Source organism: Phascolarctos cinereus, unplaced genomic scaffold, assembly GCF_003287225.1.
Source record: "Phascolarctos cinereus isolate Bilbo 61053 unplaced genomic scaffold, phaCin_HiC Scaffold_2;HRSCAF=192, whole genome shotgun sequence".
NCBI classification, from domain to species: domain Eukaryota; kingdom Metazoa; phylum Chordata; class Mammalia; order Diprotodontia; family Phascolarctidae; genus Phascolarctos; species Phascolarctos cinereus.
In genome coordinates, this window is record NW_027555625.1 from 291,749,668 (window position 1) to 291,761,686 (window position 12,019).

The 12,019-nt window shown below is 37.0% G+C and overlaps 1 protein-coding gene across 2 annotated transcripts in view; it reads left to right on the plus strand.

The window, feature by feature from the left end:
* Positions 1 to 12,019, plus strand: part of TDRD12 (tudor domain containing 12) — a 62,430-nt gene that overhangs the window by 38,641 nt on the left and 11,770 nt on the right. For both annotated transcript variants that reach the window (XM_020985039.2, XM_078150098.1), the window contains exons 19-24: positions 137 to 254; positions 2,746 to 2,885; positions 3,028 to 3,248; positions 6,225 to 6,324; positions 9,844 to 10,031; positions 11,247 to 11,457. In XM_020985039.2, the coding sequence (XP_020840698.1) occupies positions 137 to 254; positions 2,746 to 2,885; positions 3,028 to 3,248; positions 6,225 to 6,324; positions 9,844 to 10,031; positions 11,247 to 11,457 (978 nt within the window). The remainder of the gene's footprint in view (positions 1 to 136; positions 255 to 2,745; positions 2,886 to 3,027; positions 3,249 to 6,224; positions 6,325 to 9,843; positions 10,032 to 11,246; positions 11,458 to 12,019) is intronic.

The window sequence follows — 12,019 nt, forward strand, 5'->3', positions numbered from 1 at the left end:
TTGGCATAAAAATAGACTATCTCAGTAGTTCTTGTTAATTATATTGAAGTCATTAAGAGGTATAGTTTATACTTTCTTGAATTTTTGAATTTATATTTATTGAAATTATACTTTATTAATTTTTGGATTTCTTCAGGTAGTGGAAAGTAGTTCAATATTTTGCTTGAAAATGCACCCAGAAATTGCTGCTAATTTAAAAAATGTATTAGAGCAATGGAAAAAGAAGTTAAGTCTTGGCTCTCATATTGTATTGGGTAAGTGCTGTTTTTATTTGTAAAGAGTGGTAGGATAGAGAGAACCATGTATTGATGTTTTTATGAAGAAATTTTATCACATCTTCAAAATATGTGAAATTCTTGATTATAACAAGTTTCTAAAAGGAAGGATTATTTTTATAAAACTTCTTATTTGGAGCTACAAGCTTAATATGGTCAACAAATGGACCTGTTCTGAAACAAATTAGAACTTTGAGATGCCTTCAAATGTTGTGATCCAAAAATTACATCCTATAGATGAGGGGTTCTTAACCTGGAGTCTATGGATACCCTTCCCTTAACACAGTCCATGGATAGATTTCAGGGGATCCAGATTAGATGGGGGGAATAATCATATCTCTATTTTAAAGTAATTGGTTTCCTTTTTAGAACTGCTTTCCTGCTGCCTCCAAACATACCCATTTCTCCTCCATCTGCAGAAAAACCTCACTTGATCCCTGCATCCTCTGCAACCTTTCATCCTATATCTCTTATCCCTTTTGTTGCTCAATTCCTTGAGAAGGCTATCTAGAATAGGTGCCTCCACTTCTTTTCTTCTTACTCTCTTCTTACTTGCAGTCTGGCTCCCAGTGTCCTCTCCAAAGTTATTAATACTCTCTTAATTTTCAAATATAACGGCCTTTTCTCAATCTTCATCCTTCTTCACCTCTTTGTAAGCCTTTGATAGGTCATTCACCCTCTACTCTATAGGTTTCCATGACATTGCTTACTTTCTCCTGGTTCTCTTCTTACCTGAGTGACTGCCTCCCTCTTCTGGGTTCTTTGTTGGATCTTCATCCAGGTCTCAACTGCTAATCATGGATGTCTCACAGGGCTCTGTTCTAGGCCTCTGCTCTTCTTTCTCTGTGTGATTTCACCAGGTGATCTCAGCAGCTCCAGTGGTTTCAGTTATCTCTTTGCAGGTGCCTTTCAGATCTACTTGTCTAGCCCTAATTTCTCTGTTGTCTCCCCACTCTTGCATCTCTAACTGCTTGATAGACATCTTAAATTCAACATGTCAAGAACAGACCTAATCATCTTCCCCCTCTCCCAACCCTCTCCTCTTTCTATTACTGTTGAAGGTACCATCATCCTCCCAGTCACCCAGAATCACATCTTAAGTGTCATCCTTGACTCTTCTTTCTCACCCATGTATCCAATCTGTTTCCAAGTTTTGTTGATTTTTACCTTCCTGACATCTTGTATATGCCTCCTTCTGTCTTCTGCTTCTGCCATCCCCCTGCTGCACTCCCTCATCACTCCACACCTAGACTATTGCAGTAGTGTGCTGGTTAGTTTACCTCAAGTCTCTCCCCATTCCATTTCATATTCCATTCAGGAATCAAATTAATCTTCTTAAATCATAAGTCTAATAACTATGTCAACCCCCATTCAGTTAGCCTCCTAATTCCCTTCAGGATCAAATATTAAATCCTTAGTTTGAATTTTTAAAGCCCTTCATAACCTGGCCCCCTCCTACCTTTCCAGTCTTCTTACACTTTACTGTCCCCCACAGACTCTGTGATTCTGTGATACTTGCCTCACTGCTCATCATGTACAACACTCTGTCTCCTAACTGAACGTTTTTATTAGATGGCTCTCTTGCCTTGAATTTCATTCCCCCCTTGCCCCTTTGACTCCTAGTTTCCATGGCTTCCTTCAAGTCTCAGTTAAAGTTTTACCTTCTGAAATAAACCTTTCCCAATCAATGCTCCTTAATCTTCATGCCTTCCCTCTGGAAACTACTTCCCAATTTATTTTATCTATCTGTCTATCTATCTGTCTGTCTATCTGTCTGTCTGTCTGTCTATATCTTCTTTCTACACAGTTGTTTACATATTGACTCTCCTACTAGATTACTAAGCTTCTTGAGAATAGGGATTGTTTTTGCCTTTCCTTGTATCCCCAGGGCTTAGCACAGTGCCTGGCAAATAGTAGGTGCTTATTAAATTCTAATTAATTGCTTGATTGTGTTTAATTTTATGTATCTAAATAAAAACCTTATTATGAAAAGGGGTCTAAAGGTTTTGCCAGACTTAATAGATGTCTAGGACCCAAAAAAGGTTAAGAACCCTTCTGTAGATAGAATTGAAGGTTTAGCCATAAATTTTAAAGGTTTAGTTTTAGAGATAAGAAAAACTTCTGTAACATTGAATCCATTCATGATATTTATTCATTACCTTCTGCATGCTAGACACTGTGCTAGATCCAGGAGTTTGCACATTCAGGGTAAAGTGACTGGCAAATATTATTATTAAAAGTATAAAATTATGATTAGTCTGTATTTACAATAGGTAGGAGAGGCATTTTGAGACTAAGAGAGATTGCACAATTGGTAGAAAAGAGGCAGAGAAACTTGGCTAAGAGATTTCTTGGTGTATAAAAATACAATATAAAGAATTTTCTTGAAGAATAGGAAAATGTGAACTATTTTGCAAATCTGGTGTTTCTATCATGTTTTGTAACTCTTTGCATTTTTTTTTCTTTTCAGTTTCAACTGATGATTGCATACCTCCTCTGGCTATAACTGATGCAACTTGTGTGATTCATTTTAGTTTTCCTGGTTCTCCAAAAATTTTTGGAGCGCGTTTATATTGCATGTCTGATAATTTCCAAAGTTCAGTTGAACAGGTCTGAATCGCTTTCAATGTAGTCTTTGAATATTACTATTTTTTTTAATATAATGACATACTTAAAAAACCATAGGGTACCACAATTAAGACTGATCCAAATTGAGTTTTTCCTTTTCCATCTTGTCTTCTTTAATTTTAAGGGTGCTTCTTCAGAGCAAGGAAATAAAAAGGCAAAATCTATTTTGCTACTGACAGAAAGAAGTGCATGCTGTGCAGTTGGCATATTGCGTTATTTGGAACGAACAGATGCTAAAATTCCTCCAGAGTTGTGTGACTTCACTGCAGGTGTTTTGGAAGCTAAGGAAGATAAAAAACTCAGAAGGCCTCTATGTCATTATCTTAAGGTTTCTGGTTTTTGCAAGTAAGATGAGTCACATTTTAGTAAAGACTGATTTTCCTAATTATTCTCTGTATATCAGATCATTACATTCAGAAATGAGAGTAAAACTGTAATTATAAAGTTACAGATAGGATCATTTTTAATTTAGGTAATAATTTTGTGGCACATTTCAAGATTAATAACCCATGGGGCAGTTATGTGGCACAGTGGATAGAGCAACAGACCTGGAGTCAGGAGGACCTGAGTTCAAATGTGACCTCAAACACTTACTAGCTCTGTGACCCTAGTCAAGTTACTTAATCCTGACTGCCCTGCCCCCCACCCAAAAAAAGATTAATGATCCACGAAGCATGTCTCCCTACAAGTCATAAATTATATACCTGGGAGAGATAAACATCATTAGCACTTTTTTCTGCATTGTGACTAGAAAATTATTTTCAGTTCTTCTAGGATCTCTCTCCTTTCACCCGTGATTCTGTTAAGAAAGCATTTATTCATCCTGGTATTTTAAAATATAAATAAAGCTCTTAGACCATATTCTTAGAGCTTAAGACAGACCTTGGAGTCTGAGGAAAATAGGTGGTACATTGATTTCAGAGGTATTGTCACTACTAGTCATAGGCGATGTTGAGGTACTTGGTTGAATTCTAAAAATCTTGGTTTGTATTTGAGCCAACAGTTGGAGATTGAAGATGGAGGTAAGTCATAACTACATTAATGAATGTATTTTGCTTTTTGGTTTTGATTTTTATATATTTTGCTTTTTTTTTCTTCAGAAAGTGTCATTTAAAAGGAACCTGAACTAGTTTAGGATGTAGTTCAGTTCACTTATAGCACATATTCTGTTAATTTAAGGGTGGAGACTAGTAAAGCCCTTAAACTAGTACTTGCTTGATGTTAGTTTGTTACACTGTGGATAATTTTAGGATCAAAGTAGCTGGTTAAGTTTTTAGGTCATCATCATTTCATGAAATAATACTGAACATTTAAAGGGTCTTATTAAGCAGCCTACCACATTCATCATTGTCAGTATTTTTCTAATGTTTCAGCATGTAGAGCACGTAAAGATAACTGTTAGCGTTAATCCTTTGATTGTTGGGGCATTGGATAGGTAGTCCATTTCTATTTCCATGGAAATGTTTTACGTTTGTATAGCACTTGATAGCTGACAAAACCCCTGCTTTCCTTCATTATTTAATTTGATCCATTCTAACAGTAAACCTGTGAAGTAGATAAATAGGCACTATGATAGATACATGGTTTTTAAAGATGGTGAAATAGGAGGCTCCAAGGTGAAGGTGACTTGCCTCAGGTGACAAGGACTAGGATTTGGATGACCCCGCATCTACAGATGTTCTTCCTGGTCTGCCACAGTGTATCTTACTAACTTGTGGTGACAGAGTGATTACTAATTATTATTAGCATCATGCCCCTTTTGAAAAGGCATTCTCAGATTAGTGGCTAACGAGCCTCCCTCCTGGGTTCCAGTGGCCTGTTTCTGATGTTTACAGGTTTGTAGTGCCAGAGCTGGAAGGGACCTCAGAGGCCGTCTTGTCATTTTAAAGAAATGAAGTCTGAGGCTTGGGGCTTACGTGACTTCCCTGAGGTCACAGACAGTAAGCAACTGATTCCTGAGCCATTGCAATTTCCACTGTATCAAGCTGCTCTTCATCGTAGTTGTGGGAGAAAAGGCCAAAAAAAAAAAAAACTAAAAAACTTTCCACTAGCTTCTCAACAGAGATGTTATTTAAGTACCCATAATAAATAGGAGGGTTGGCTTGTTTTTTGGCCTGTGGCAGAGAGAAAGAAAAGAGATGGGGTGTACAAGTTATTTGCATAACTAATACTGCATTTGAAAACTCCAGATCAACTCAATGCAACTAATAACATCATTATATATTAAATTGTGTTGTATGTTAGTAATAACACTAATTCTTTTGTGGATGTACATTTTGGTCAGCATAAAATTGCAGATATTAAAATATTGATGAATAGAATGAAGCAGTTTTACCTTTTTTCTCATAAATAATCACAAATTTTAATACTTAGGTAATAGTCTTCTAGATCTCTAATTTCTTTAGAGGCATCTGACTCAGTTACCTGTTTTAAAAAACAAATACTTTCCTGCAAATCAAAACAACTCTGAGGTACCACATCACACCTATCAGATTGGCCAACATGACAGAACAGGAAAATGATAAATGTTGGAGAGGATGTGGGAAAATTGGAACGCTAATACATTGTTGGTGGAGTTGTGAAATGATCCAACCATTTTGGAGAACAATTTGGAACTATGCCCAAAGGGCTACAAAAATGTGCCATACCCTTTGATCCAGCAATAGCACTTCTAGGGCTATATCCCAAAGAGATCAAACAAATGGGAAAAGGACCCACATGTACAAAAATATTCATAGCAGCTCTTTTTGTGGTGGCAAAGAATTGGAAATTGAGAGGATGCCCATCAATTGGGGAATTTCTGAGCAAGTTGTGGTATATGAATGTAATGGAATACTATTGTTCTATAAGAAATGATGAACAGGCTGACTTCAGAAAAACCTGGGAAGACTTATATGGTCTGATGCTGAGTGAAGTGAGCAGAACCCAGAAGACTTTGTATACAATAGCAGCCACGTTATGCAATGACTAAGAATGTTAAACTGAACCCTTCTCAGCATTACGAGGATCTAAGACATCTCCAGAGGCCTCGGGATGGAAAATGCTGTCCACATCCAAAGAAAGAACTATGGAAGTCGAATCGCTCTCACTTATTTTTACCTTAAGTTGAATTTTGTTTCATCTTTCTGATGGTTCCTCCTATTGGTTTTAATTTTTACTTACAACTTCACTAATGTGAAAATAGTGTTTAATGGGTATGTAAATGTAAAAAAAAAAAACAAAAAAAACCCCAAATACTTTCCTCTCTTCACTTGTAATCCCAGTTAATATGCTCATTACTTTTGTTCTGTATTTAGAGAATGTAACCTTGATTTTTTTCAGAGATAAAAGGATATGTCCAGATCGACATTATATTAACCCAGAAATAGACATGCCAAGGAAACTATCTGACCGACCTCTGGCAACAACTGGATATGTTAAGGTAAGTTTAAGAACTTTGTTAAGGGAAGTTTGGTGGCACAGTAGGTAGAGTGTCAGGCCTGAGGTCAGGAAGGCTAATCTTCCTGGGTTCAAATCCAGCCTCAGACATTTGCTGGCTATGGGACCCTGGGCAAATCACTTAGCTCTGTTTACCTCAGTTTCCTCATTTATAAAAATGAGCTGGAGAAGGAAATGGCAAACCACTCCAGTATCTTTGCCAAGAAAACCCCAGATGGGGTCACAATGATTTAGACACAATAGAAACGACTAAACAACAACAATAAAAAGAACTTTGCCAGTGATTTTTTAAAAAAAACCTTTGTTTTTACATGACTTCCATTTCCTGATACTTCCCTCTTCATCCAGCTTACCAGGGCAGCTTTATGTCTCCAACTTTGTCTTGTCTCCTCAAGTCCCCATACCTCCTGCTCTGCCCTTTCTCCCTGCTTTCCCTTCTAAGATTTACCTTGCATCCACTTTGTGTATTATGCATACACGTTAATGTACATCTTGTGTCCTCCTTTAGAATCTGAGTCCTCCTCAAGAGCAGGAGTTGCTTTTCCTTTTCCTTTGTATCTCTAGTACATAACACAGCGCTTAGCCCGCAGCACACAGTTATTTAATGCCTGCTGATTGCCGACCTGTACTTGAGGGCATCTCGATGCATCTTTTTTGTGGCAGTTGGGGTTAAGTGACTTGCCCAGGGTCACACAGCTACTAAGTGCCTGAGGCTGGATTTGAACTCAGGTTCTCCTGACTCCAGGGCTGGTACTCTATCCACTGGGCCACCTAGCTGCCTCTCACTGCATCCTTTTCTAAATGTTCATTTACCAATTTTTAAAATCACACCTGAGAGTACATCAGTATAGGAGAAAGAGCTTCTGTTGAGGAACTTCTTCTAATAATGTGTCACTAATCACTCCTTTGATAATAGGGGTCCAAAATTTTCCCATGAATTGAATTCAAGTTCACTGGCCTATAGTTTCAAATCCTCTTCCCCACCCCCTTTTAGAAACTGGCACATTCAGACCTGTTCAGTTCCTGGGCACCTCTCTCACACCTTTGTGTTCTTAGTGATCACTGGCTGGGGCTCAGCCAGCTCTGCTGCCAGCCCTGCTGGGCATCAGGATGTAAATGACTCACTAAGGGCAGCCCATTGCTCCCTTACCTTTTGTTTTGGATTTTAATGCACCATTACTCACTTTTTTCTGTTGTTTCTCAGTCTAGAAATGGTTCTTAATGGCAGAGAAAACAGGAAGTAAAATATGAATTGATTGGGGTTGACTTAGAATTCACTTTTTTCTCTTATAAACCTCTTAGAACATTAAAATGTGTTAGACTGTGCCCAGATTTCTTGTCACACATTTGAAGACAGAGCGGTCACTTCTGCCTCTCCTCACCTTCCCATAAAATTTTTTTGGAGGGGGGAATAATACCTTTATACACATAAATGTATTTTAGTAAAAGACATAGGAACAACTTGTATGTCCAGAGTTTAGGGGAATAGCTGAACAAACCATAGTACATCAAAGCAGCAAAATGGTGCTGTACCGGGAGAAAGACCAAGCTGAAATGGGAAGATTAGGAGAAAGGGGTGCAGAGCAGAGGCCGGACTGTCACACTTCCACTGGCTGTAAAAAAAATGCAGCAAAACCTGAAATGTACACAGAAGAGGAAGAGGCGAGAAGAGTAAAGAAAGAGGGGCACATATGTTTTTAGTGCTCTAAGTGAAGAAGCTTGTGGCTTAATACGTGGTTTTATGTTGTTTGAATTGTTTGTGCTTCAATTTATAATGAAGTCTTTAAAAGAATTTAAACATTAAGGTGTTTTACATAATGAGAGTAAAAATTTTCTTTTTAAATATGCTTTAGATGAATCTATAGGTAAAGGTGATACAAAGGCATTTGGAGTCATAAAATCAACGAATGAATGTCTGAATCAGCAATGAATGGAATCGCAGAGGCCATCTAGGAGCTGGCCAGGAGTTGCCACTCTCTGCCCCATCTCATTTCTATCATTTCTACCTTTCCTATTGTTGGCAAGAATCAGATACAGAATAGCAGTTCTTGTCATTATTTCTTCCACGATTTTGATGCATGAAGTTATTATGGCAAGGTTAGATTGTCTAAATAATTCGTTGAAGTTTCTCGTCTCTTATGGTGTCATGATTTGGTACCAGGCTTGCTATCTGTTTCTAGAACTTGATTCAATAAACATTCATCTGTCAATAAACATAATGTCTGCCACATAGTATGCACCCAACAAATCCTGGCTAATTGACATATTCAAGCACCAACATTTTTTGCAAGGTATCATCAGGCATGGAGGATACAAAACCAAAAAAATATAGCCCCAGATCTCATAGAGCTGACTGTCTCCTCTTTCTGTCCAGGTGGTCTGTGGTCTGTGGTCTGTTCCAGTCCTTTCATTTTCTGCTTCTATTGCTCTTCTTCCAAATAGTCTCGATTTTACCTTCTGCTCTGATTATTATTATTTCTCCATGTAAGTTTCTTCTTTGTATGCATTACAATACTCCACTGTTTCTTTTGTCCTGTTCTCTCTGTTTAGCCATGTGAAAGGATCCCATCCCACTCATCTCAGTGAAACCTGAGAGGTCAAATTTCCCTTCTTGTGTTGAGACATTTAGTGCTCCTTGCTGTGAATAGGTATCTGAGGTCATAAGGTTTCATTCCTGACTTTTTAAAAAAGGATTTTGTCATCTGAGAATGAAATCAACTGGCAGAAATCTTCCAGTGAACTTTTTAAAGAACTTTATTGTTTATGAATACAGTATAGAGGGTTTTGTGTAATCCGATTCTTAGTTAAGCTGAAATGTACCAGTCACACTGTCTTAGCAGTTAAGCAGAATCTATAAAGGCATTAGTTTCTGTATATGATTTAAAGTCACATACATACATCATTTGCTTAGAATTATCCAGTTTTTGAAGCAGCTAGGTGATACAGTGGATAGAGCAGTGGCCCTGAAGTCAGGAAGACCTGTATTTAAATCTGGCTTTAGATACTTGCTAGCTGTGTGACCCTGGGCAAGTCACTTAACCCTGATTGTTCCAAAAAAAAATTATCTGATTTTCCAGTTAACACTTGATCTATACGTACATACATGTGTGTATATATACATGTATCTATATGTATATGTTTTTTCCTCCATTAAAACCCTGTTCAGACGCCTCATTGTGGCATGCACATGACCTTGGGCTCTTGAAAACTATTCCGTAAGTCTCAGCAGGTCCTACCAAGCTGGAAAGGCTTCACCTACATTCCTGATAATGGACTCTGTATCTGTCATTCAAATATTAGCTTAGCTATGCTCAGAGATGCTCATTACCAGAACGTTGGCCACCAGGTGATTTTTACATGGAGTGGGTCAGCTGCGATTTTATGAGAAACAACTCATGAAATCATCTACTTAACGCTTAGAGGGATTGTGACTTTAATTGGTAGAGGGAAGGGCCACACTAAGGAAATCTCAGATCTTTTAAAGTATATGTTATGCTTTCAGATAATACCTTTCTATATTGTGAATGCAACAAACTATTTTGGGCGCATACTTGATAAACACAAGGATCTGTATGCAGCTCTTAATATGGAAATGGAGGAGTATTTTAAGGAATCCAGTAATAAAATGTCTGTTGAAAAAGTCGAGAAGTTTGCCTTGTATGGACTACATGAAAAAGCAGTTTTTCACAGGTAAGATGCTTTATTTTGCTTTATCCAAAGGAATATAAAAGTATGTCATAAATTTGAACTGAGGTTTAAACTATACTGGATAATCGCATTATCACATCTATAATGCTTTTGAATTCAGTGTAGAAAGGAATGAATGAAAAAAAAACATTTAAATGTATTATTATGTCCTAGCCAGGGGTGGGGAACCTGTGGCTAGGGGATTTGTTCTGTGAAGTTTGGATTCAGTCAAAGGGCTGCACTTGAGGATCTAGTGGGCCACATGTGTTCTCGAGGCTGCAGGTTCCCTACTCGTATGACCTGAGCACTGGGACAACAAATATAAATGTGAAACTGTCCCTCCTATACTGGATGACTACACGTTGAATGAATGAAAAAGCATTTATTAAATGTGTTACTATGTACTGGGTTCTTAGAACACAATGCAAAAGTGAGAAAGACGTTGCCTGTCTCTGAGGTGCTTACATCTTGGTAGGAAGAGACAACCCATAGGAGAATGGTGCCTCAGAAAAGGTATTTTGGTCTGAGTTGTTGCAGGAATGATGGGTGGAGCCATAGTATAGCTGATCATTATGCCCTTTCCAGAAGCAAAGGTGATATTTATTCAATTCCTGTTCTAAGAGCAAAACTTGTCAGCAGAAGCATTGAAAAAATGTTGACAAAGCAAGAAACTTTGTAAGGATTCCTGTGATAGCAAATTAACCTTATGAAGATAGTCTTGTCCTTTTTTATAACTCTGAGACAAACACTATTGTTTTATTTTGCATTGACAAAATTCAAGAATACATGAAGCAGGTAAAGTGCAAGGCTGCCTTTCAAAGAAGGTCATTAGACATTGGAGTCATTGGCACCATTTTCTATAATGACTGAATGTTATGATGGATCTTAGGTGGTAGGTATGTCCAACTCAACTTGGATTCTAGTATGTATTTGGAAATAATAATTCAGGAATAATGAAGCACACTGAAAGTTTAATTCTCAGTACCTTCATATTAATAGTATCTTAGTATAAGGACTTTTCAGACTTTATTGTGAGTTTGCCCTAAATACTAATATATAGTGTATAATTAGAAGGCACTCAGTGAGTTTTTTCTTTTAACGTACTTGAAAATATTAATTAAATTAGCAAAATTCAGTAATTTTTTCTTATTATTTAAATTAGGGCAAAGGTTATTTAATTTTAGAATGAAACATATTTAGCTATTCTTTATTTTACAGGGTTCAAGTTTTGGAAATGAGCCAAAAAGAGGAAAATTGTGTCTTTTTTAATGTTCATATAAAATTTATAGATGAAGGCAGGATTAGCAATACTAAAAATCATCAGCTGCTTCGTCTACCCCAGAGATTCCAAAATGTACCTCCTCAAGCTGTAGAATTTATTGTTTGTAGAGTGAAACCTATTGACAATGAAGTTGAATGGAACCCAAAGGTAAGCTCCCATGCTTTCACGTTTTTACATTTTTAAAGTTTTCTAGAGGTACTTAGTAATTTGGTATAGTAGTCATGATTTGAAAATGTAAAAGTAATGTTTGGAGTCTATGTTTGAAATAATTTTGTAGCTGAATATGTATGAAATTCCATTTTTTATAAGCTGATGTAATTCAGAATGATTTTTTTATAAAGTTCTTTATCACTTGCTCATTCTTATGAAATTAAAAGGACAACGTATGCTTTTATGTACATAATAAAATGCCAGTTAGCTGTCACTCAGATTTTTGGCAACCTCTGCCATCTAGAAAACATCTTTGAATTCCGTTTTTATAAAAGGTCTCAGCAGGGAGCAGAAGAACAGTCATTCCCCCATCTCATTAATGTAACAGCAAAGTACAGTAATTGTATTGTACTTTGTAACTAACATGATAAGTTTGAATCATTAGAATGCTAAATTTTGGTGTGTGCCATTTAATAAGGGGCAGGAAAATAGCTAATTTTAATTTATTTAAAGATAATTTTTCACAAGTAATCTTACAAGAATTTCCATGGGTAAAATA